General features: G+C 35.5%; 1 protein-coding gene across 1 annotated transcript in view; it reads left to right on the forward strand.

Moving 5' to 3' along the window:
* The window catches only part of LOC149784439 (tetratricopeptide repeat protein 39C-like), a 108,807-nt gene that overhangs the window by 39,134 nt on the left and 41,874 nt on the right, over positions 1–27,799 (forward strand). Inside the window, exons 6-10 of the mRNA XM_089932510.1 lie at positions 4,344–4,437; positions 11,242–11,296; positions 14,265–14,317; positions 20,498–20,607; positions 26,438–26,561. Of these exons, the coding sequence (XP_089788636.1) occupies positions 4,344–4,437; positions 11,242–11,296; positions 14,265–14,317; positions 20,498–20,607; positions 26,438–26,561 (436 nt within the window). The remainder of the gene's footprint in view (positions 1–4,343; positions 4,438–11,241; positions 11,297–14,264; positions 14,318–20,497; positions 20,608–26,437; positions 26,562–27,799) is intronic.

Raw genomic sequence — 27,799 nt, forward strand, 5'->3', positions numbered from 1 at the left:
CCAGGGAAGCAGATTTATATAGTGTAGTCACCCATAGATAAAACTTAGAATTTTATATTCTTTTCAGACGAACTCTGCAGGTAATCAAAATACCTTGACATACGAAATGGTGCCTTCCCTGGGTACCTTCTCTGTTTAAATGAAACATGCCTACTTGGGGTTTGGGAAGCCAGCCAACAACGTCAGTCCCTTTCTTCTGCTTCTGGCTGTTTGAAACTGGCCTTGAAGCAAAGTCATCCAAGACCATCCATTGCTCTTCAAGATGTGTACTTTCACATTTCTATCCATGCAGGAAATAGTCTGGATTTACTTGGATGGGGAGTTCTTCCAATTTCGAGCACTGTTATTTGGTCTCAGTACCTACAGCTTTTACCAGGGGCATGGTAGTAGTTGCAGCCCATGTAAGGTCACAGTGTATCCCAGTCGTTAAGTATTTTGATAATTTGGTAGATCCAAAATGGCTGGCTAGAAAAGTCAGAGCTCACTCCATATGATGATTTGGCCCATGTGAGGATGAATTTGCTCACAATCAGGATTAGTTCATGTCCCTCAGGGCAGTAGACAAGATCCAGTCCTTGTTGGAAGATGCTGAGAGTAAAGACTACATTATCAGCTTTCTTTTTGGTTAACTAATCGTAACTGGTTTCTGGCCAGACTCCCCCCCCCCCAACCTCCAAAACCCACTCCTACCTGTTTGCAGGCACAACATCATATTCAGGGTGCGATACACATCTAGAGCTGGAAGGGCATATTCTTCCAAGTTCATGGCCCCAGGAAGAAGGTACCCTTCACATTAACAATTTGCAGCCCAGGGACTGTCTTCTACACAACAGCCTTTAGTTTCACTACCTTCATGCTTGGCTTATTTCAGATAATCTCTCCCAAAAAAAATGTTTTTGATCACAGTTTCCACGTGTATCATTCAGTCCTGGAGAAGATAGATGTCTCAGGTGTATGACGCCAAACGGAGAATCTTTTGAGATCGATGTAGTAGAAAACATGTCAGTTCTAGCTGTATCTGTTTGAGCACAGTGACTGATTTTTTTCACTACCATTTTGAAGAGAAACAAAGTTTGGTTTCTACTATTAAGGGCCCTTTCCAACACCCTCAAATTTTCAAAAGTTCTGGCTATTGGGACAGATTCTCACTGAGCATATCTGATCAGATGTTTAGAGTTGCAACAACCAGTGTCTTCTCAGATGCCCAAAATGGAATCTTTCTTGTGGCTTATGGTCTCTTTCTACCCACCCACCCCCAGACATTTTTGTGAAACTTTCTCTGAGTACCTTACCCTTACCGTCAAGATGGTTTTCATGCTGTCCTTAGCACCTTTGAGATGAAGGAACAAGCTTTATACCAAGCCCTTAGAACACGGCCACATCTGTTTTAAGTGGAAATTATGAATCAGTTTCTCTCCTTTGCCAACCAGGTTTTTAGTTTTAAGCAAAAAATCAGTTTCTGATGATTGCTCTACTCCTTATTGAGATTCCCAGTCTGAGCCTTATCTTTGCTGGGGATGAAGAAGATAGACTTTATTGTGCAGTTAGGGCTTTACATTTTTATTTGGCAACATCTAAATAGAGAAGAAAAGGTAGGAAGTGTCTTTTCATCACGTTAAAGGTTCCAGCTTCTACTAATTCTAGGTGGAATGCTTTAACTCTCAAGATAGCTTTCCATTTTCTTACCAATAAAACCCCATAGGCTTCATGGGCATACCTAACTCATTCACCTTTTCAGGATGTGATGAAAGCCTTGTTTTATCGCTCTCAAACTACTTTCTTCTGCTGTTACCTTCATTTGTTAGATCACCAAAGTGAAGCCATTTTCTTCTTGGACCTGATGATCATTGGTCAGATTCCATCCTAGAATAGTCTCCTACTCTTCCGTGTGGTTGGATATTCTGTTTGTTTATTTATACTTGCCGGTTGTGGGATCATCAGCCTTCCATCAAACTGAAAAGTTCAGCCATGAAGTATCAGGAGGTGTTGTACTAGTGATATTAAATTGTATTTTTTGGGGGGGAGGGGGTAAAACTAATCTTAATGATGTAATACTTACCTTTTGCTATTGCCAGATTCCCTCCTCCTGCCCCACACTGATATACCACTAATTTACATTGTAACCTTCAAAAAAGGAAGAAAGAACATTGCACATGGGCAGTGTATCTATGGGTTGTCCTAGGGGTGTTTTGGAATCTTAAGTTTCACCATAAGGAGTAGAAGAATTCCCATCATACAGTCTTGGTAATTTCCACCTAAAAGCATACCACCTCTGCCATAGCTACTGGTAAGTATTGCATCATTAAAATTAGTTTCCCCTACCCACCCCAACTACATTTTTGCACTTTGCATAGGGTTTTTAAAGAAAAAGAATATCTTGGGTTTTTCTCACAGGTTATCCTGGTTATTTAAAATGGATTTTTTATGTCTTGGTTATTGTTAAAATAAGTTTTAATTCCCTTTTTTTGGTGTTTAATTGATGTGTGGAATTTGGGTGTACAGCTTGGCCTTACTTAAGATTTTGTACCTTGCGGAAGAATGCTAGCTCTCCTTGGTCATTTTTACTTCCAGGACTACAAAGGTAAATTGGAAAAAAAATCAGTTGATATTATTTTTAGTTTTTATATATTTCATAATTCATCCATTGCACTTTCAGAAGCTGGTTTTGTCTAATCTGGCAAAATTAATTTTCTCTAATTTATAGTAACTTTAAAGTTAGTGTACTTTGATTTATTTCAGGCTTATTTTTCAAGCATGTGGGTGCAGCCATTTTATCAGTTTTCAGCTTTAGATGGTGCATAGTTTCCATAATTACCACATATAAAGAAATGTCATCCACAGCACATGAAAGTCACTTTAGAGCTATGCCAGCATTGTCTCCATTGTGCATGTTGCCAGTGCAAACAACTTTACCTTATACAGCTCCCTCTCTCATAAATACATAATAACTGCAGAACAGTACCAGAACTGTGCTATCCAGTATGGCTGTCCAGCAGCCATCTTGAAAAAATTCTTATCATTACTCCTGAATGGATTTTCATGTTAACATATTGGTTTTACTATAAGACTTTTCTTAAGATGCTTGGTTGGTGTTGAATGGAAGTGGTTACACTTGAACATCCATTTTTGCCACCACAGTGTATGTCTTGAAAATCTTGGTATCACTACTACTTTTGAATGGACAGTCATATCAACATGGGGTTTTACCAAAGACTTTTTATCATGAATGTAAATGGTGCTGATCTTGTACCAATATGGCCACCATGGCAGCCATCTTTAACCTATTGTTTTTGCTACACCTTCTAATTGGAAAGTCATATCAGCATGGGGTTTTAACAAGAAAGACTTCCATATCTGTCTACTTTGTCCTAAATGAAAATGGTGCTGATCTGACATATTGGCCACCATATTAACCATCTCGAAAATCTTATTGCTACTCCTCTAGAACGGAAAGTCATATTGGCATCGGATTTTGAACAGAAGACTTCTAATGATGTCTAAATGAAAACCAAAATAACCACAGTCAGAGTCATCTTGTTATGTTATTGCTAATAAATGGAAAGCATGGGTTTCATCAGAAGATTTATTTTGGAGTTTAGTTGGTCTTGACTAAATATTATGTCAGTTAGATATCTGATACGGCTACCACAGTGACCATCATGAAAGTTTTATTACTACTCTTCCTAGGTTTTTCAACATCAGAGTTCTTGTGATGTCATTGTTGGTATGAAGTGAAAATGGTGCCAATCTGACATAACCATGGGTGTAGTCTTCTTGAAAATCTTGTTATTGCTACTGTCCCTTGTATGAATTTTAACATTGAAAATGGTGATCTGACCTCAAATATGGCTATCACAATGAACATATTAAAAATCTTATTACTAATTCTCCTGAATAGATTGTAATACCAACAAAGGGTTTTTAACAAAAGTATTCTAATGGTGAAAATAAAATTGGTACCAGTCTTACATCCAATATGGCTGCTACATTAGCTAATTTGAAAATCTTATCACTCAAGGATATTAGTGATAGTTTTAGTACTCTGCAGTTATAAAAAAAATATCTGATCTTGAATTCCTAAAAAGTCTTATCAAACAGTAGAAAATACCAGTCCCTTTGAGGGACTTTTCCAATCCAATATGCTAGCTATGTTGAATGATTATTAGGAAGACCCATCTTCCTCATTTGTATTGAAATAATATCTTACTGAAATGATAATAATAACATCTTTTAACTTACTGTCACCTACGTTTTCTTTGTCAGAATAATGGGTAATATGTGTACATTTTCTGTAATCATATTTTTCTTGTTAATGCACACTGCATACAATTTTATTTTGACAGAAACAGGTAGATAGCTCCCTTACTTGCTATAACCTAGCTGTGGATGCTGCTGCAGGACAGAGAGAAGTCGAGCTCATGTGTCTCTATGAAATAGGTATGTTCAGTTTCCTAGGGGTGGGTAACATTGGTAGCATACATGTTAGCAACTTCTTTGGTTTCTAATTCATTTCCCAATTCTGGCACATATAGATATGCTAGGGTTGACCCTTTGTATACCTTATTACAAAATTTGGACAAGAAAATTAAATAATCAAGTGTAAGAAGAATATTGGACCAGTTTTTAATTTTCATTCTTAGATGAGAGAATGTGAGAGAAGGAGAAGGAATAGAGAAAATATATGCTACAAGGTTCAGTGTGAATAACATTTATATTCCTTTTTTTAAACAGTGAAGTCATTGAAAATAGTTGTATTTTGATTCCAAATGTAGACAACCATGGATGATTCCAACAATAAAATATTGGGGTCTCCATCCCTTGAATTGTGAATTTTCACTGTGAGATTAATATTTTGGGGAATTTTCAACCAGTAGGCTTACCTAACCTCTCAACCCTCATCAGTCATAATTGTTCTGGCAAATAACTTTCAGATGTCCATTTACAACAGTTATTAACCCGTATTAGTTGTCTAATTTTTGTTCATGTTTTATAGAGAAGTTGCCTTTTTAAATAGAGATAGCATCAATTGCTGTTTTTGTTGTGTTCTTGCTATATAAAAACAGCTTTTTATAGCTAGTCCTTAATATGAAACAAATTCGTCTGTTTATTCATCATGCATAATATAAATTTAGGCCGCATAATATTTAGTTTGGCATCATATTAATTAAAGTAGTCTGCATTTTAAAGGACAGGTATCTTTTTACAGTAAGCAAGCTAGATTACTAAACAATTCAAACTTTATTCCATTTGCATACAAACACACCAAAAAAAGTATGAAATAGGATGTTGTAAAAAAATAATTTGGTTCACTAGAAGTAAAAACTAATGAGTTGATGAAATTTGATCTGGTACTAGCAATGTTGATTGCTAGTGGCATGAGTGCACAGAATCTCACAGCAGTCATTTTCAAATTTGTAGGAAAAAAATATTAAATGAAAGTCGTATACTGGTTGAAATAAAAATACAAAAACAAAAAAGTACAAAATTCTCTGTATTTATCCTGAAACCAACTTCCGGAATTTTGTTATATCATGTGACTACCATGTTGATATGCTATCTCACGCTGGGAGCAAATAAAGCAGGAACCAGACTACTCTGCTTGATGAATCAGACTGGACAAGTTTCTTGGGGGGGGCGCTCACCAGTTATTATGAGAGTTACGTATGTAAGGTGAAGTTGTTTGCACTTAAAACATGCACATTGGAGAGAATATTGGCATATCTTTATGCTACTTTAATGTAATGAGGCTGACATTTCTTTGGATATTGTACTTTTGGAAATTGTACATGATCTAAGCACTAACTAAAATGACTGCTCCCTTGTGCTCAAAAAGTCAGCCTGAATTAGTCTAAAGTACACTATCCATAGCAGCTATTAAAATGGGAAAATTAATTTTGCTAGACTAGAAAATACCAGCTTCTGAAAGTGCAATGAATAAATTACCAAATAAATAAAATATAAAAAGGTTATTGACTCTTTTTTTATACAATTACCTCTGAAGTTCAGGAAGTAAAAATCACCAAGTGGAGCTAGCACCTTTGTTTTTGAAAAGTGCATATCTGGAGTAAGGCCAGGCTGTATAATCTATAACCCATATTACACTTCTCAGTCAGAGGATTAAAGGTTCTTGAACTATACCTATGATATACAAGGTCTTTTATAAATAGCCAGTATAACCAGTAAGGAAAGTCACGGAAATTCTTGTTCTTTAAAATTATGCAGCTTACGAAACTTTAGAGCCCCACATGTAGTTGTGCTTGAAATAAATATGTTGAGAATTATATGTTCTTTCTGGTTTTTACAAAAGGTTTCAGACTTTAATTTAATATAATTGAAATTTGTAGAACAACATTAAAAAGGTGGTTTTTGTTGATATCACGTGCCTATTGGACTTCTGATATCGTTGTTTGAGATTTGTGAAAGTCACGTGACTATTAACACAAAGGGCAATAACCAGGTCAGGTTTCATCTATGCCGAGTTTCATCTAGTCTCTCAGCGGATTAAAGAAATAATGATTATAATACTTTTCATTTTTAAGAAAATAAATAATTTTCCTATCGATTTCATGCAGGTATAAGTAGATCTAACATAGCTTAAATTTGCTATGTCCACTGGTCAGCTATCTTACAGTGGCGGCAGATTTCAATTTTTTTGTGTAATTGCTCTTAACCCACACTCCATCCGAAATGTCCAAATGTGAAAAATGGGGTTGGAAATATTTGGAGGAAACCCGGATTAGAAAAATTTAGAATATCTGAACTGAACTTTGGTATGAAACTATTACACAACAACATGTAGCTTGAAGCATTGGTTTCAGATCTTAAATAGAATTGAAGAGAAATGGGAAATTGTTGTCCCTTTGATTATATATTAAACGATAAGAGCCCATGCAGGTTTGGGGACTGGTTTATTGAACTACAAGAAGACAGGTTGATTTTAGAGAAAAGTCAGTCCTTGTTTATACTACTATATAATTTTGAGGTCTTTGTCAAAATTTAAATCAACCCTTTTGTAAATGTCTTTAAATGATGGAAATTTTAACCAGATCATCCTAAGGAGTTTAGGTTGGTTGAAAAATCTTGTTTGAGATTTTATTGGAACACATAATTTCAGGGTTAAACTTTTTTCGTTACAAGAAAAGATTCTAATACTTTGCATTTATTGTTTGTTTTCTTTCTTCATACTGTGATAGGAAATGTTTACTTTGTATAACAGGCACATATACTGCTCTAGAATTCTTTAGAATTAAAGGTTTGAAAGGAAACAAAATAATTTATGCTCATTATGTTGTTTCAGTGTAGCAACATAATGCAGGTCAGTAAACCAAAGTAAGAATTTGTATTCTGTACATTGAAATGGCTTTAAATGCCAATATATATAAATATATATTTGTTTCATGTGACTCATTTTGTGGTTTTTTACATGATCATCTTTTCTGACATATATCTTTTGGAGTCTTGAAAGAGAAACATCTTCAGATTTGGAAAATGCATGTTTTATAATCCAAAATGTTCTTTAATTCCATTCATTTTGAAAAAATGAATTTCATCCTGGAAAAGACCTTGAAATTTATATTTAGAAAAGCATGGGAACCATGTGTAACACTTATGAATTGAATCAGGAAAATGTTCTGGAAAGCAGGATTGACTAATTTTCAATTGGGATATTTAAGAAAACAAATTATGTGGTTGCAAACAGAAATTAGGGCCAGCAGACAGAAATTAGGGCCAGTAGACAGAAATTAGGGCCAGTAGACAATAATTAGGGTCAGTAAACAGAAATTAGGGCCAGCAGACAGAAATTAGGGTCAGCAGACAGAAATTAGGGCCAGCTGACATAAATTAGGGCCAGCAGACAGAAATTAGGGCCAGTTGACATAAATTAGAGCCAACAAACAGAAATTAGGGCCAGCTGACAGAAATTAGGGCCAGCAAACAGAAATTAGGGTCAGCAAACAGAAATTAGGGCCAGTAGACAATAATTAGGGTCAGCAAACAGAAATGAGGGCCAGCAAACATAAATTAGGGCCAGCAGATAGAAATTAGGGCCAGCAGGAACCCCTAATTTTTATGTTTGAATTATCTTTCATAAGAATTGAAGGAATTTGACAGTAAATAAAGATGGAGGGAATAGAAAGAACCAGTTCCCCAGATAAACAGTGTATCTGCATTTTCCAGTATGCATACTGCACACACAAGTATTTTTCTTGCACTCAAATGATTGATGCCGCTTTGTTTATATGTGTAACAGCTGATTTATTAGAGGAATAATTTTTATTTTAAGCTTAATTTTTGAAATGTTTATATTTAATCTTGAAATAATCGCTAGCTTAGAAAGGAAAAAAACATAGTGACCCATATCAAATTTTTACTAGCCTATTTAAAAATATAGATAGGCCATTGGCCATATTAGGCTGAATCCTAGATTGAACCCTGTTTTTGATTAAGTGCAGTGATATGACTTCCAGGCTCAAGGTATTGTGACTTCAGATTTTCAACCATTGGAACTTGCATATCAGTGGCACAATATTACTCCTAAATTGGATTCTGTTCATTTCTGTTGGATACTTAATTTGTTATGTTGACATTATTGTTGTTGTTGTTGCTTTTGGGTTTAATGGCATTATTCAGTGCATGATAAGCTATACATGGCAGCCTGTATTACTGGTGGAGGAAGAACCCAGAAAAACCCCGGCAAGAACCACTGACCCACAGGAAGCTACTGACAGCTTTCTCACACTCCCATATTGACCAAGCCCAAAATTCCAACCCATGCAGACAGGTGAGATGGCAGTTTTTGTTAAAAGTGAGTGCTTTAGACCACGTGGCCACCTGGAGCCCGTAATTTGTTTTTGTATTTTCATCAAAGTATTTTTTGTATATAAATATTTTCACTAAAAGTTACATGTATATTGTAGTAATTATTGGAATTTATAAATGTACCAGTATATGTTTTCCGTGCTGAAAATGTGTCACTGTTACTCATTTGAATTTTCTTTTATTCTTTTTGTGGTGTGAAATATGGGGTGGGAGATGGTGTGGGTGCATGTGCACAAGGCAGTTGTTTTAAAGGCTGCACCACCAGTCAGCTGTTAATTTAGAACTGTATGGAACATCCATGTCAACACTAGATACATTAAACAGTCTCGGATTAGACACATAGAACAGTCTGGAATATCCCTGTTGACATTAGACACATAGAACAGTCTGGAATATCCCTGTCGACATTAGACACATAGAACAGTCTGGAATATCCCTGTCGACATTAGACACATAGAACAGTCTGGAATATCCCTGTCAACATTAGACACATAGAACAGTCTGGAATATCCCTGTCAACATATGACACCTAGAATAGTCTGGAATATCCCTGTTGATGTTAGACACATAGAACAGTCTGGAATATCCCTGTCAACATCTGACACATAGAACAGTCTGGAATATTCCTGTCAACATTAGACACATAAAAATAGTCTGAAATATCTCTGTCATCATGGAACACATAGAATAGTCTGGAATATCCCTGTCAACACTAGGCATATGGAATAATCGGCAGCATCCCTGTCAACATTAAACTAAAGATGCCAACAAGTACCCTGGTACCTGCCCATTGATAATAACCCAGATAATAAAATGGACAAGTGGGTACCCCTTAAGAAAAAGTTTCAAAGTGAAGATCGAGACATAGTATAATTATTATAGCTTAACGTTTGTGTGATGTGCGCATTTATGAATCTTCACAGGGGCTTGTATTGTTGCTTACAGTTTACTTGTCATACATGTACTATATAATAATACAAGAAAGGACACTTCTCTCCTTTCTTGCGTGACCCATTTAAGAATCAACACTGATATTTCGAGCTAGGTTTTGCATAGCATAATAAATCTGATACTGATAATTAGCTCAGGCATTCTACTTTGTATGCATGTCCAAACTTTGGCTTATTGTCATACTTTTATGAATTAAAAGACCATTTTCCCATGTTATGACTCAACATTGCCATGATCACGCCTACTTAATATACAAGTGCAGCTCGCTGATTGGAATACTTCCCTCTCATTGGCCAAAGGAAAATGACATCCTGCACCTATTTACAACTTTTTTCTTCTTCTTATTTCATAGTACATATGTGACTGATCGTTAAATTGGAAACAACGATATGAGCCTCTGTATTTATCATTAGACCTCTGTTTGATATTCTTTTTTTTCTATTTATAGTATGAATATGACACAGTTCCAAGAAAACAGACCGGTTTCTTGTGAAACCACGTGTCACTTATTCATTCTATTTTGATACCACATACATAGTGGACCAGCCTAAACGGAAAATAAATGGTGCCAGATAATGTAATAAATGGGCTTTATCAATGTGACTGATGGATGTTTTATGACTGAAAAATGCTAGAGAAGAAGGATTTTGTTAAACGTAAAAGCATGTTGCATCTGAAAAAGGACAAATTAATAGCACTTTAAAAAAATTTAAATGACACTTCAACAGTGATGTAATACAACAGGCATCATTTGTGGACTTCATGACTATTTGTGAAAATTACTGTCGATATGTAGACTAGTTATAGCTAAAGTGAGTTCTGTGCATACATAATTTATAATTTTTTTGTGTCTATAGTCTTGTATTAACTACATGTACACTTTTCTACCACTTTATATTAGTAATAATTATGCTTATACCTCTCTTTGTGGTTGGCAATTGTGAACCTACAACAAACTAGTTCAGCTTTATATTTAGTACAATTTCTGTTTGATTGGGTACCCGGGTAACCAGTCAATAGGATTGAAAGAAGTTTCCTAAAATTTTGGTATCTTTACATTAGATACATATAATAGTTTGGTATATCCTGTCATGATTAGACACAGAGTAGCCTGGAATATCTCTATCAATATTAGGCACATAGAATAGTCTAAAATAGCCCTGGCAACATTAGACACATAGATCAGTCTGGTATTAGACACAGAACAGTCTGGAATAACCCTGTCAGCATTAGGCACACAGAACAATCTCTAAATCCTAGTCAGTGTTAGACACAGAGAACAGATGGGATTATCCTTGTCAACATGAGACATATAAAACAACCTGGAATATCCTGGTCAGCCTCATGTCTTCTGACCTTGTTATTTTGAGCAGTTTGATTTTCCAATATATTTGCTGCTATTTCATAAATTTGAATAATTGTCTTTTTTCTACAAAATTTGAAAAAGAAATATTTATTGGTTTATTTCAGGTTGGTGCAATTTGATGAAATTAAAGTGGAGAGAAAGTCTCACATGTTTCACCAGGTAAGATAAACTCTTTTATGAAGTTAATTCAAATAAATGCAAGCAAGAACCTTTCAGTTAGTAACAAATACTGTCTTTATAATGGTAATGGGGAAATCACATCTTAGAGACCAAACGTTTTGTGTTGGTGTTTTTCGTCTTGATGAACAAAGAAAGCCCCCCCCCCCCGCTTTAAGAAATAGAACTTATTGCATTTTCCTTATCACAAAGAGAAAACCTGATCCTACAGGATAGGATGCATGTCTGTGGCTGTCTAGGTTGGTACCAACCTCCAGTTGGGTTGTCCGAACCAATCAGGGTTGAGTACCCTTCTCTAGTGTACAAGAGCACTGCTTAGGGTAAGACTTGAACTCAATACCTTGTATCCTGTGTATGCAGTGTCCACCACATCAGTGTCATCAGTAAGGCATTTTTGGTGACAGGCAACAATTTACACCAGAACTGACTTATGATGTGCTGCTTTGCTATACCAATCTTCACATATTAAAATTTCTAGTCTTTATTATTTGATGTGCTTTGTTTTAGCAAATTAAGCTCCAATTTCAGCAGTTTGTTATTTTGTAATTTGTTCACTATTCACACACTAATAACCTGTGCCTCTTTGGATATCATTGTCTGGCATCCAACATCTTGTGTGTATGGCACTTCTCTCACAAACACAGTCACATTTGTGGTTGATATCATAATAGATCATCATATCAGGGACAGTATCCTGTTTTCATAAGAGGCAGCCCTGGGCTTCAAGCCAGATCAATCTGCTACACCCTGTGTGTCTGATTTAAGCTGCTTCCTATTCACACTGTGTCACTCTCTTAGTGTTTTCACCTGTTGCACTAACATTGACTCTTTAAAGAAAAACAAGTCGGTAGAAGAAGAAATGGGGTCAGAAAAGGGGTATGGTGGGTGGTGCATGCTGAGTTTTTATATACTGAGCCTTATTCTCAAGTATACAAAATCTCACATCATGCATCAATAATGCATGTAATACCCCATCAATAATGCATGTAATACCCCATCAATAATGCATGTAATACCCCATCAATAATGCATGTAATACCCCATCAATAATGCATGTAATACCCCATCTGTACAAGGTTATTACATCAGCATGATAACTACAGTTTTGTAAATTCCATCAAGCAATTAAAGTGGAGTCATAATAATTGATGGAAAGAAAAAAGGATGGACAGATGATGGCTTAGAAGGGTATCACAATTCCATTATACTAAGTAACCAGAGTAATTCGGAATGTAAGTAAGTACTTGTCAGAGTATTAAAATTAAATGAACACAATTCCATTATACTAAGTAACCAGAGTAATTAGGAATGTAAGTAAGTACTTGTCAGAGTATTAAAATTAAATGAACACAATTCCATTATACTAAGTAACCAGAGTAATTAGGAATGTAAGTAAGTACTTGTCAGAGTATTAAAATTAAATGAACACAATTCCATTATACTAAGTAACCAGAGTAATTAGAAATGTAAGTAAGTACTTGTCATAGTATTAAAATTAAATGAACACAATTCCATTATACTAAGTAACCAGAGTAATTAGGAATGTAAGTAAGTACTTGTCAGAGTATTAAAATTAAATGAACACAATTCCATTATACTAAGTAACCAGAGTAATTAGAAATGTAAGTAAGTACTTGTCATAGTATTAAAATTAAATGAACACAATTCCATTATACTAAGTAACCAGAGTAATTAGGAATGTAAGTAAGTACTTGTCAGAGTATTAAAATTAAATGAACACAATTCCATTATACTAAGTAACCAGAGTAATTAGAAATGTAAGTAAGTACTTGTCATAGTATTAAAATTAAATGAACACAATTCCATTATACTAAGTAACCAGAGTAATTCGGAATGTAAGTAAGTACTTGTCATAGTATTAAAATTAAATGAACACAATTCTGTTATACTAAGTAACCAGAGTATTAAAATGAAATGAAGCTCAACAAATGATGCACACACCTACATTACAAGTTAATTTTATCACTGAACAAACATCTTAATAAGATACTCTTATTCACTTGCCGTGTGACAAGTTTACTTGTTACATGTTTTCAGTGAAACATTGTGTGCAGTATCATGGATAAGTGTGTTACAGGCAATACATGTATAAACACTTGTACAGCTGTGGAAGTCATGTGTATAGAGTCAGGACGCTGTTTGTTGGGTCCATTCCTATCAACGAAGTAAAGTGTCCTTTATAACTTTATCAGCTTCGAAATTTTCCTTTCTGCAAGCTCTAACCCATTGACAACACTTTTCACAATTTTTTGGGGGGTTATGGAAGGGAATGAAGGTAATTCCGATCATGTGATCTGTATTGGTGTATCTAGAGTCACTATGGCATATACCATAACAGCAATGTTTTACAACCATTATTTTAAAGACACCCAAAATTTATCAATGGAGACAACAAAAAGGTTTACTGAATGCTGTATCATATCTTTGTCTGAAAACAACATGGCCAGTGGCACAAGGCCCAGTGGGTAAATTACATCAGAAAATATTTATAGCTCACTAAACAATGCCATTGTCCACTGGTGACACTATAGTTTGTTCAGGTCAGCTTCAGAAATGAATTTCCACATTAGCTTATCAAAATGTAATAAATATTGCCTAATTCTTTCAAACATGAATGGTTTCAACAGTATCTGTATCAACATACAGATCAACCCACTCACCTGATACATACTGACAAAGAGAGATCTGTGTGTACACATGTAATCCACCATGTTGGTCTTGAACTTTATGGAAGAATCCATTTTTTTATACAGGACTAAGTGGTTATGAGAGTCTTCATGTGCTACAAGTAAACAAGCTTTTAGATGACTATTGTTGTCGAATAAATCCTTCATTCTTATATTTTAACATATATTGACTTTGAGATGAACATGATGTTTCCTTCAATTCTATTTTTAGCCTAAATATTTTATATGTGAACACTTTGCAGGTTGAAGGAAGAAACAAAATGGTCGAAGTGCTACTACACATATTTGGAAGCAAGTATGAATATTTAGTTTCTTTTCTAAAAGAAGTAAAACATTTTATCAGGCAAAATAGTGCACTCTTAGTTACATCCTGATGTATGAAATTGTATATTAAATAGCTTAAGTATTGAGTACTGACACATTTTAAAACATGATTGCGATATAAAGATGAACTAATAATAATTTTGTACTGCCAATTTTGATGGAACTCAGAATTTAACATACCAGTGTCAAATTCCTTTGAATGTAATTGTACCAATAAACTTCTCCATGCAGTAATATTATTTGTACTCATTACAATGGTCATGTCTATATGACTTTTTTTATATTGTTACTTTTGTACCACCAGTTTTGAACCAGTTGTAGCCCTTTCTAGGCATGTGTGAAATTCAACAAAGAAGAATTTGATAAAGCTCTTTTATATTAAGCAGTGACATTTAACAGGCATAATGATGGTCTGACATTTAACAGGCATAATGGTGGTCTGACATTTAACAGGCATAATGGTGGTCTGACATTTAACAGGCATAATGGTGGACTGAAATTTAACAGGCATAATGGTGGTCTGACATTTAACAGGCATAATGGTGGTCTGACATTTAACATGCATAATGGTGGTCTGACATTTAACATGCATAATGGTGGTCTGACATTTAACAGGCATAATTGTCTGACATTTAACAGGCATAATGGTGGTCTGACATTTACATGCATAATTGTGGTTTGTTGAAAATTAGAAATAATGACATGATAAGATTTATCAATTTCATCACATATATGCTTAATTTTATTTGTACAATTTTAAATTATTATTTTGATTCTGACAAAAAATAAACTTGATTTTGATTACTTCGCTTGCACTTTGTTGACCATGTACTACAGCATGTGAACATTTTGTCATGATGTCACAATTCTGAGCAATACTCATGGTGACACATGCTTCAAAAAAACACAAAATGAAGCAATACTCATGGTGACACATGCTTCCAGAGATCAAAATGAAGCAATACTCATGGTGACACATGCTTCCAAAAGACAGAATGAAGCAATACGCATGGTGACACATGCTTCTAAAAGACAAAATGAAGCAACATTCATGGTGACACATGCTTCCAAAAGACATAATGAAGCAATACTCATGGTGACACATGCTTCCACAGTGTTTCCCTTTACCCTCATTTGCGCTTCAGAGACCTCCATATTTTTAATTTGACCCCCAGTTTTGATACTAAAGTTTGTTTTTTACTCAGTCTGACCCCCAGTTTTGACACCAAGGAGATTTTTGACTCTCAGTCTTGCACCCCTAGGGGATACACTGCTTCCAAAAGACAAACCAAAGCAATACTTATGGTGATACATGCTTCCAAAAGACGAAATGAAGCAATACTCACGGTGACACATGCTTCCAAAAGAAAAAATGAAGCAATACTCATGGTGACACATGCTTCCAGAACACAAAACAAAGCATCTGTTATGTACGAAGAAGACTGTATATACTTGATCATAAATCGACTCAACTGTAATCCACCACACCCCACTGCTTTTTAGGGCTGCTAAAATTAATTTCTCATGATCCTCTTATAAGTCAAAGTGTACTTTTTGCAGACTAAGTCTGAAAAAAAATAAACAAGTCAGACTGGATAGATGTATTGGAAAAATAAACAAGTCATCAGATTTCTGTTAGGACTGGAGTTCCCATGGTTATCAAATTGCAGTTAGGACTGGAGTTCCCACGGTCATCAAATTGCTATTAGGACTGGAGTTCCCATGCTTACCAAATTGCTATTATGACTGGAGTTCTCATGGTCATCAAATTGCAGTTAAGACTCGAGTTCCCATGGTCATCAAATTGCTATTAGGACTGGAGTTCCCATGGTCATCAAATTGCTATTAGGACTGGAGTTCCTATGGTTATCAAATTGCTGTTAGGACTGGAGTTCCCCCAGTCATCAAATTGCTATTAGGACGGGGGTTCCTATGGTTATCAAATTGCTATTAGGACTGGAGTTCCCATGGTCATCAAATTGCAGTTAGGACTGGAGTTCCCACAGTCATCAAATTGCTATTAGGACTGGAGTTCCTATGGTTATCAAATTGCTATTAGGACTGGAGTTCCCACAGTCATCAAATTGCTATTAGGACTGGAGTTCTATGGTTATCAAATTGCTATTAGGACTGGAGTTCCCATGGTCATCAAATTGCAGTTAGGACTGGAGTTCCCACAGTTATCAAATTGCTATTAGGATTGTAGTTCCTATGGTTATCAAATTGCTAATAGGACTAGAGTTCCCATAGTTATCAAATTGCTATTAGGACTGGAGTTCCCATCATCATCAAATTGCAGTTAGGACTGGAGTTCCTATGGTTATTAAAGCGCTAAAATAAAGTATAAGGATTGCTGCTGCAGCTTAACAAGTGAGAGAACTTAGAAGTCAGTCTCATCTTGTATAGTTGCTGTCAAAAAGATAAGCTGACTCTCCTTACAGTGCTGTTATGTGTGACTAATTGCTGTTATGTGTGACTAAATGCAGGTATGCAAGGCAATACAAATTAAAGCACCCATATTTCTGCTTCGTAGATGTTAATTCAAGCTTTTGTTTCTTTTTGTTCAAAACAAATTAATAACCACATGTTGTTTGCCAAGGGACCAGCTTGGTTTGGATTTTGCTGATTTCTATTTATATATGACCGTAAGTCATGTGATCTTCAAGCCAGGCTGAAAGTGAAGGCTTTTACTCGAGCCAAGCAACTAAAATTAAACATTTTATGTGGTACATGTTAACGCTTTAGCTGTTTACTTAATACTTCATTCTTTGAAGCAGAGTTGTTAATTGTGTGTGGATTAAGTTGGTGAGTGGCATGACATTACATAGTTGAGTTTCCTCTGACCCATCTCACATAGGGGGTGGGTTCAGGGACAGTTGAAAAGTTGGAATTCACCGCTATCTGGAGAAAGCTAGATTCATGAAGCATAGAGCATGAGTAGGCGATGTGTTGTTGTTTTAATCACGTGACTGCCATGCTCTGTGCTTAATGAATCTGGTTTCCTCCAACTTGCTGTAACAGGTTTCTTGTTGTTGTACTCAGAATAAAAATGTTGAGAATTAAGTATGCTTTAGTTCTTTTCATACAGAATATGTGATTTGCATTTAATAGTTTTGAATGTTTTTATACATCATTGGAAAGGGCCTTATTGTTGATACCATGTGACAATTGGACCTTTTATGTCAGGGACATGTAGGTTGCAATATTTGTTTAGTCATGTGACTTGCTATGCACATGGCAAGTACCAGGTCAGATGTCAAAAATGCATACGTTACTTGTCTATCAGTGGATTCAAGATGTAACGAATGTTATTCTCATAAATTCTGCAAAAATAAATAATCTTCCTCTCAGTTTCATGCAGGTATGGCCCCACTGTAAAGTCATTTAAATTTGCTACGCCTTCTAGTAAGCAGCTACCCTATACTGCCACCATGCAGTGGCAATGAATTTCAGCTTTCTGATAGGCAGTTTGCTCCAACTCCACACCCCAACAAGAATGTCAGAATATCCAAAAATGATGTGGGAAGGGTCAGAGAAAACTCAGACAACTGATTAAACTACTGTCTAGGTTTGTGACAACTATTATCAACACAGCTCCTGTATAGGTTAGAAATACGTTCATTTCATTTCATTTTCTTTCAACATTGTTTTCCCAAATTTATGCAAATGGTAATTCATGTATTGATATATTGGCTGATCAGCATTTGTACTGATAAAATCTCGCCTTGTACCAGCATTTATGTGCGGACTGAGCTTATACTCTGTTAGTGACAGTTTGAGTCTATACAATCTTATCAAATGATCCCCATAACTAAACAGATGTCAGGTGTATGTCATAATCAAAGGGAGTTAAAAAATAAACTCCCACCATTAACTGAATATATGACTCCACTTGGCACTGAACAAATATATTTTTTTTTTTACTCAGTTAAAGGATTGTCAACTGAGAAAAACAATTTGAGTGCTGTCTTTACAAACTATGGCATTAAGGTAATATCTTTAAAATTTGCAGCTCAATCAAAAGATTGTGAACTGGTGAAACAAAGTGGATGCTGCCTTTCATGCTAAGGAATTATGATCAGATTTATCAAATATTTTATGTTGTGCTTATAGGATGACCCCTATCCTGCAAGAATGAAATCTTCATTCAGATGTGTTGAGTTATAAATGGGTATATATGATATATGTTTTCTTGTGTGACTCTGCATTGTAATGGGAGATGAATTGATTTTCATATTAGAACTGGATTTTCTTGTTCACATGATTTAGTATACTAAGGGCTCTCTTATTGACTTGAACTTTTGCATATCAGCCAAGAAATGGGTTTAGCATAATTATACCTTTTGTTTACCTTGAGGAGGAAAAAATGATAATGACCACATTGATGCTTACTATGCTTTTTGATGATATTGGTGATGATTATCATCATTATAACGATCCAAAAATATTTGAGAACCATTTTTCTGCCATTGCATTTCACCTAGTTTCTGCATTATTTTAGAGGAGACGTAAACCCTTTGTATAAAATTGACTGTGTTTATTTGGTATAAATTTTTATCCAACTTAAGTAGCCAGGATGTGGGGATGTATTGGATAAATTAGGGTAAGTAGCCAGGATGTAGGCATGTATTGGTTAAATTAGGGTAAGTAGCCAGGATGTAGGGATGTATTGGTTAATTTAGGGTAAGTAGCCAGGATGTAGGCATGTATTGGTTAAATTAGGGTAAGTAGCCAGGATGTAGGGATGTATTGGTTAAATTAGGATAAGTAGCCAGGATGTAGGGATGTATTGGTTAAATTAGGATAAGTATCCAGGATGTAGGGATGTATTGGATAAATTAGGGTAAGTAGCCAGGATGTAGGGATATATTGGTTAAATTAGGGTAAGTAGCCAGGATGTAGGCATGTATTGGTTAAATTAGGGTAAGTATCCAGGATGTAGGGATGTATTGGTTAAATTAGGATAAGTAGCCAGGATGTAGGGATATATTGGTTAAATTACGGTAAGTATCCAGGATGTAGGGATGTCTTGATTAAATTAGGGTAAGTAGCCAGGATGTAGGGATGTATATTGGTTAAATTAGAGTAAGTTGCAAGGACGTAGGGATGCATTGGTTAAATTAGGGTAAGTATCCAGGATGTAGGGATGTATTGGTTAAATTGGGATAAGTAGCCAGGATGTAGGGATGTATTGGTTAAATTAGGGTAAGTAGCCAGGATGTAGGGATGCCTTGGTTAAATTAGGGTAAGTAGCCAGGATGTAGGGATGTATTGATTCATTTAGGGTAAGTAGCCAGGATGTAGGGATGTATATTGGTTAAATTAGGGTAAGTAGTCAGGATGTAGGGATGTATATTGGTTAAATTAGAGTAAGTTGCAAGGATGTAGGGATGCATTGGTTAAATTAGGGTAAGTAGCCAGGATGTAGGGATGTATTGGCTGAATTAGGGTAAGTAGCCAGGATGTAGGGATGTATTGGATAAATTAGGGTAAGTAGCCAGGATGTAGGGATGTATTGGTTAAATTAGGGTAAGTAGCCAGGATGTAGGGATGTATTGGTTAATTTAGGGTAAGTAGCCAGGATGTAGACATGTATTGATTAAATTAGGGTAAGTAGCCAGGATGTAGACATGTATTGATTAAATTAGGGTAAGTAGCCAGGATGTAGGGATTTATTGGTTAATTTAGGGTAAGTAGCCAGGATGTAGACATGTATTGATTAAATTAGGGTAAGTAGCCAGGATGTGGGGATGTATTGGTTAAATTAGGGCAAGTAGCCAGGATGTAGACATGTATTGATTAAATTAGGGTAAGTAGCCAGGATGTGGGGATGTATTGGTTAAATTAGGGTAAGTAGCCAGGATGTAGGGATGTCTTGGTTAAATTAGGGTAAGTAGCCAGGATGTAGGGATGTATTGATTAAATTAGGGTAAATAGCCAGGATGTAGGAATGTATTGGTTAAATTAGGGCAAGTAGCCAGGATGCAGGGATGTATTGGTTAAATTAGGGCAAGTAGCCAGGATGCAGGGATGTATTGGACAAATTAGGGTTGGAAAAGGTACTTTGCTTCAGATTGTGGTTTTTCTTAAATTTTCCTTTACTTGTATTACCACATTGTCTTGTATTGCCTTGTTCTTGTTTATATTACAGTATGTCTGGGCAGTATGGGAGATGTAAAGGGAGCTTATGACATTTTCAAGGAAGTTCCAGGCTTATTGAAGAAGAAAAACAATCAGATTGAAGCCTATTGTTCAAACAGGGTAAGACAAAGCTAGTCCTAATTGTAATTCCTCATCCATTCTGCTTAAGAAAGGTAAGAAAGGAGGAAAAAGATCTTCCTCCATTTATTGTTTATATTTTAGAAAATTGTTTGGGACTTGAAATAAAATTCTCCCAGCAGTCTATTTCAGAATTGCCATTAGTATGGTGGCTTTGAGTGACTTATTATAAAACAGAATGTCCAGTTTAACTTCCTGGTGAACTGCCATTTCTCATAAATGTGTGCTTCTTAATTGGGAAAGGAGAGCTTAGCTTGCTGTTTCCTCATCCTGATATAGACAGATCACTGCCATCTCACCTCTGTCTGCGTAGGTTCGAGTCTTGAATTCAGCCAATGTGGGTATATGAGAAAGCTTGCCAGTAACTTCTTGTGGGTCGGTGGTTCTTTCCAGGGTTTTTCCCAGGTTCTTCCTCCACCATTAATACTGGCTGCCATGTATAGCCTATCATGTGCTGAAAAATGGCGTTAAACCCTACAACAACAACAACAAAATCATCGTGATATAGACAATATTGTGTAGACACTGCTGAGTAAAGGGTGCAATGAACTTGCATTTCTTTTGCTGTAGGAAGTTTTTTTTTTATAGGTCTCTGAAATGGAAACATTATCTAGTTTAATATTGTACTGTATCTTTATAAGTCAGAAAAAAAACGTATGGCAGCTGTAACAAATTCTTTATGTAAATTTTCAAACACATGATAGATAGGCAGACTTTTTAGGAAATACGTATGGTGTAATGTAGATTAATCCATATAATAAGTTTCCCTATAACACACATATAATAATAAAAAGACCACATAAAATTACAAATTACATGATAAGTTTGTATATAGCAGAGGCATATTGTATTTCCTAGTAATTTGATTATACTATTTGGTAATGTGATAAATAAAATAATTAGATTTGTGCTAAAGTCAAATAAAGTGTTTAAAACTCCATTCAGTCTTTAACTTGCCAAGGTTCACAGAATTACCCCTTTTTTCATTAATTTCATTTGAAATAATCACCCAGGTAAGATCCTCCCTATTAAAAAAATACTTCATATAAAATAGACAGGTAATTTATTTTATATTAAAAGTACTGTTTAGTGAAAATAAGTTTCTTATGCAGATATGTTACTTGATCATAATACATTGGGAGTACTCCTTGTAAATCCTATCTAAGAATGACATCACATCTTTTGAGTTGTTCAGCAACAAAGGTGCAAAAAAATTGTCAGCTTGCCAAGGTGCAAAGTCAAGAGTGGCCTCCCCTTGGATTGTGAGGAGCATCTGCCTCAGCTGTGGAAGGACAACGGTTTGAATCCAGCCAAGTCATACCAAAGACTTTTTGAAATGGTTCTAGCAGTTGCTTGCTTGATGCTAAGCATGTCTGCAGCATGATGCCCCAGTGCTAGACATCATTATAAACAAGAGTTCCACCAGCAAAAGTTTCAGTTCCCTCTCAGAAGCATGTTGGGCATGCATGAAGTGGATAAAATTGATGTCCATTATAATGCCATGAATAAAGAGACACCAAACCTTGTCAGTTTTAATTAATTTTAATTCTTTAAATATTCATGTATTAAAATTGATATCCCATCAGCCGACTTGGGAACATACCACACAGTGCCATTATTTAGACAGGAATACATCGCGCCCTCCAAAACAAAAATATCAGGCAAGGCATCTTAATTACAGAACTGGATGATCATGAATTAAATTTTAAATTTTTCAATGAGCATTCATGTGCTCAATATCGAGTGCTGTCTTATGATGCTCTCATATTCTTCTTTTAAAGTTTGTAAAACGGTTTTAATTTGTCCTTTTTTCTGATCTGACATGTTTTGAAGTTTGCAAATATCCATCTGCTCTAACATTTTCCATCATATAACATCCACAAGTTACACTGTAAAGAGTCTTGCTTATAATTTGGTGCTATTTTCTATAAATAAAAAAACATAGACTGGTCTGCCACCAAATTTTATTTAGAATAGAATGAATGATTTAGGTTAAGTTCAAATTGATGAGATCTGTCTATTTTCTTGGAAATAAAATGTGTCATAGACAGTTGCTATCAATAGAAAACAAGGAAAAGTCTTAAGCAGCAGTGATGTTTTTAAAGCTGATTCACAAATTTATACGAGTGGAATTAAAGAGATGATACTAAAAATGATAATCACAAATTTTTAATTTACCAAAACAGATTAATACATATACTGGAGAACATTAAACGTAATTTATAAAAGGCGTATTGAAAAGCATAATGGCTGGCATGTATGTGTTAAACACACCCACCCAATACTTATCTAATTTGCAAACAGCATTTTGTCTAAGTCTTGATGTGAAAGCAACAAATGATAGTAATATTTATTATTGTAGAGTTTATCTTCTAACTATACAGTAGTCCCCCTCTTATAAGGCCACCCCTATTGCAGCAGGGAAGTGGCCTTTCTAGAGGGGGATGACAAATGCGAATAGTAAATACATATGAAAAAAGTCACAAGTACATTTAATTCTAAAACATTTAATGTTTTCATTAAAATATCACATGCATGTTATGAAATAAATGTAAAACAAACTGTTTCATCATTTTCAAAAGAATGTTATGAATAACCATTGATATAGTTTTAAAACTGTCTTTATAATTATGTTACAGATCACATCATCTGTCACTTTGTTGGTAAAAGTCTCACAAACCAGTCTCGTCACAATTAAAAATATCCTTGCTATCATATCCCCTGCATATATCATTTAGTCTTTTGCTCCAGTCTTCGACAACTTCATTATTAACATCAGCTGATTCTCCACTAAGGACAGAACACTTAATATTGTGTCGCACTTGAAATCGTGCAACCATCCGTTACTTGCGGCAAAGTCGTCATATCCCAATTCAGCTGACAAAATTGTTGCTTTTTCTTGTCATTCAAATCAGGATACAAACATCTCCTGGCTCAAACAATCCTCCTTTCTCTGTCCATTTCACCTTCCCACTTCTGCAGAATTGTTTACTTAGCTTTCACGATATTGTTTATCTGAGTCTTTCCAACATTAGTTTTCTGCAAGGATCCTCTACCCCCCCACCTCTCGTTCAGTTGAATTACTTTCTCTTCTAAACTGAGAATTTTTCTTTTCCTCAATGACATGTTGATCTTTTAGCAGTAAGTTATTCATGTTGCCAACTACAATACTGATAAAACAATTTTTTATGCATCTAAACAAATTGCCGTGTGTTTTTAAAGGAAGTTATCTTGTCACGTGATTCATTAGTTGCAGTCTGGTACCCAATTGTTTTATACATTTCTTTACACTAAGTGAGAGAAGCCAAAACGGCTTCGATATGTACCATTAACATCAAGCAGATTTGACCTTGCGGCCGTTATGATTTATAATTTTGACAATTATTGTCAGTAGTAATAGCCACTAATTATCAAAGTGAACAAGCTCAACATCTTACTAAGGGAAGCCATAAAGGCTATCAAACCATTTTCCTGCTGACTTGTGTATTGTACATCGATGCTGCCACTTCTCAGCTGTTACTACTGTTCAATAATTGTAATCTTAACAATTATCAGAGTGACTAAACCGGATATCTTATGATAACACAGCAGTAAGGATAATTGGATTACATGTACTTTTCCTTTTGTATGGATTAAAATTTGAGTCTTTCTCAGCTTTATGGAATAAATGTGGCGTAAATGATATAATATTAACCTTAGTGGTACATGTACATGTACATGTCAACACTTCTTTCAGTAACGAAAACCTGACATCAGGAAACAGAAATCAGATTACTTAACACATGTTATGAATAAAATACTGGTTCTGGATACATATTAAAATAAAATGCGGCCGCTTGTGAGGGGTAAATTTTATATTATTGCACTAATATGCTTGTTGCGTTGGCCTTTCGTGAGGGGTACTTTTGAACACAAACTCATCGGTGCCAACAGATTCTGGCTGTAAGCTGGAAATCGACTTGGTCAGCAATGTTTATAATGTTTATTGCGTCCTTTGGGGTTTTAATGTGTCATTTTTAATTGTATTGCGACTGAGATACATTTGTGCATTATCAGAAGCCTTGCATAAATGTCAAAACCTTAGTACCACAGATAAGCTAACTTCCAGCTTTGACTGTTAGAGAAAATGTCACAACCAAGGGTTACCATTTCACAGTTTCAGTCTCATGTTGACAAAAAAAAAAGAAAAAGTCAGAACAAAAGACTTCTGACTGTCTTGCTAACTTTAACTTACCTCACAAAAGACTTTGTTCTTTTGTCTGAAATGGTTTCTGACGTGGTTGAATAAGGTACTTTTTGAATCATTTTCTGGAGTTTCGTTGTCTAAGACCTTGTACAGACATGCTTCCTAGCCATTCAGACTACAGCAGTTAGGATCAATCATATAACTTTCCATGTTAGTTGATCTGAATTATCAGCAGTTCTGCCATGATTGTCCCTACTTTTGACAGCCACAGCTTTCACTGCCAAGAACAGGATCATCAGGATCCAGATTTTTGTCTTTAAACCTCTATCTTCCTTTAACTCTTCACCCCAAGGACAGGGGCTGTTAATGGCTCTAAGGTGTTCCACAGTGAAATGGGCCTTTCAAAAGAGGGAGATTTTGCTTGGTCCAGCTTCTCAAAGAGGGGACTCTATTTCATCTCAGTTTCTGTCTTTCTGGATTCAGTGGGTTGTCTGCCCCATCTTGTAAGGAATAACCCATGAATTGATGAAGTTCTTGTGCATATCTGTGCAGAACCATCACTAGACTTGCTTTTGATTGCAACTGCTCCCTAACTGACATCATCCAAGCCATGGGATAGAAGTCAGAGTTAATGTTCTCTAGCTTTGATCATCATTTATCCCAAAGGATTTAATTTCCCCTGGTGGGAACTTTACTTGCAGATCAATGGATTGTCCTGCCAGGTCATTCAGCAGCTTTGTAATGTTGTAGATTACTCTACTTCGACGTGATTTGTGGCAGTGAAAATTTGCCTTTGTCTGATATCTACCAAATCAATTATATAAGCTTTTTATCATTTCTGCATCGAAAACAAGTCAGTCTGGTGACCTAAAGAGCTTATGGTCTGGTCTGTTGTCCATCATTAGACATCTGTCTGTCCATTAGCACAAGTATGTTATCACTTATCTGCTTGTTGGTCCCTAGATGAAAATGGTGCTGCACACATATCCAGTATGGACAATACAGCAGCCATCTGCAGTATCAACTTGGGTTTTGACTAAAAGATTTCTTGTGATGTCTAGATGGTCCTAAATAAAAATGCTGCCAAGCTGACATCCAATATGGCCACCATGGCAGCCATCTTGAAAATCATGTCACTACTCCTGAACAGATGGTCATAGGGTTTTCTCAGAAAAACTTTTTATGATCTCTGCTTGACCCTAAATATGGACACCATTGTGGCTATCTTGAAAATATTGTTATTTCTACTCTCAAATGGATGGTTAAATCAACGTAGGGTTGTCACACAGTTTTCTTATGATACCTAGTCAGTCTTAATGATAAAATGGTACCAATCTGACATCACCCTGTCCACCACAACAGTTAATTTGAAAATCTTTTTATCACTGAAGTATATTGGAGAGAGTTTCAACACACAGCATTTAAAAAGAAAAATATTCATATCTTTAATTCCTGGAAATTCTTTTCACCCTGTAGAGAATCAGTCCCTTCAAGGGACTCATATTATCTTGGAAGGGCTGGATTTGTGAGGTAGTGGATGTATTCCAAATGTATTGCGATTATGTAAGTATTATCAAAGAATTATATTTTGTTCAAACAAATTTGGTATCATGATACATATTACAGACTGAGAAAATGAAGAAGAAGCCTCCAACTCAGGAATATTGTCGTCTTCTGACACTTGAATTGATTTTTCTGTGGCATGCTCTTCCCACGTGTACTCTTGAAGAACTGCGGCCATATCTTGATGGTAAGATTTTTTAATCAGCGATTAAGTTTTCAGATCCATGCAGGTACAGAAGTAATCAGTTTTTCATTGCCATTTAATTAACATTAATGATTCAGACCAAAAATAATTTTGTTTGATTATGATGGTTAGGATTGATTAATTGATGGGTTAACTGAATAAATTGAATTGATTGATTTGAAATACTCTTGCATGTAATTTCACCTATTTTACACGCAATTTGCAGACATGATTTTTCTCTGTTTTAAAGAGAAATTCTGCTTTTTTCCTGACTTGAATCAGATTTTTCTTGATATAGTCCGATTTTTTATCATCTCCAAACCAGTTTTTTAAAAACAGTCTGTCTGGTCCGATGCCGCAATGACCCTTGTAAATTATTCGTTCCATATATTAGTTAGCACACGACTCTTGTAAAAAGTATTCTGATTCGTCAAACTTTTAAATTCATTAATTGAATCATCGTGTAATGGAAACTGATGGCAATGGAAAGAAGAAGCATGCATGTAAAACATGGCATCCTGAGTTGTTGAGAGAGAGCATGACATGAAACATTTAGATAAAGGTTTAAAAAATGTATGGAAATGGGAACGGCTGGAGCAAAAAGTTGACAGAAACTTAGTTGGTCAGTGTATAAGAAAACTGAATGCTAGAGAACTGGCAATTTGTGACCTCTGCAAGAAAGATCTGAATTACGGTAATCACGGTTGGTAGAGTTTGGAACAGCACCTACAAAATAAGCTGCATATGGAAAAATCAAAGCTCAGAAGGCATCTGGAAAAAGTGCATTTAATTACTTTAAGAAGAAAGATTTCTTGCATGAGAGAACAGATGTAGCCCTCTGTCAGGTTATGTGCACTGCATGTCGCCAATAGAAGCACCAGCTTGAAAGAAAAAAGGCTCTCATTGAGAAGGAAAAGAAACATTTACACATTGAGCCAAAAAAGTCAGTGGTGACAAAAAGGAAGGCTAAAGAAATCTTTGCCAAAGCCACAAAAGAGCTTGACTGGCATATCAACAGGTTGTGTCCATTGGAAAAAAAGAGACAAGTGAGTGGGATTATTTGTATATAGTTGGGTGGTTTTTTTTACAGATTTGTTATGAAAAGAGATAAGCATATTTGCTGCAAAAATTGAGAAATTAATGTGACTTTTTTACGATGTGAACACTGACATGGACATGAAATAACTTCAGCATCAATAGTATTGGAGAACAAATTCATGTGACTATAAATATTGTAAAAT

The sequence above is a fragment of the Sinohyriopsis cumingii genome, chromosome 14 (genome assembly GCF_028554795.1).
Source record: "Sinohyriopsis cumingii isolate HCF-2022 chromosome 14, ASM2855479v2, whole genome shotgun sequence".
Classification (NCBI taxonomy): domain Eukaryota; kingdom Metazoa; phylum Mollusca; class Bivalvia; order Unionida; family Unionidae; genus Sinohyriopsis; species Sinohyriopsis cumingii.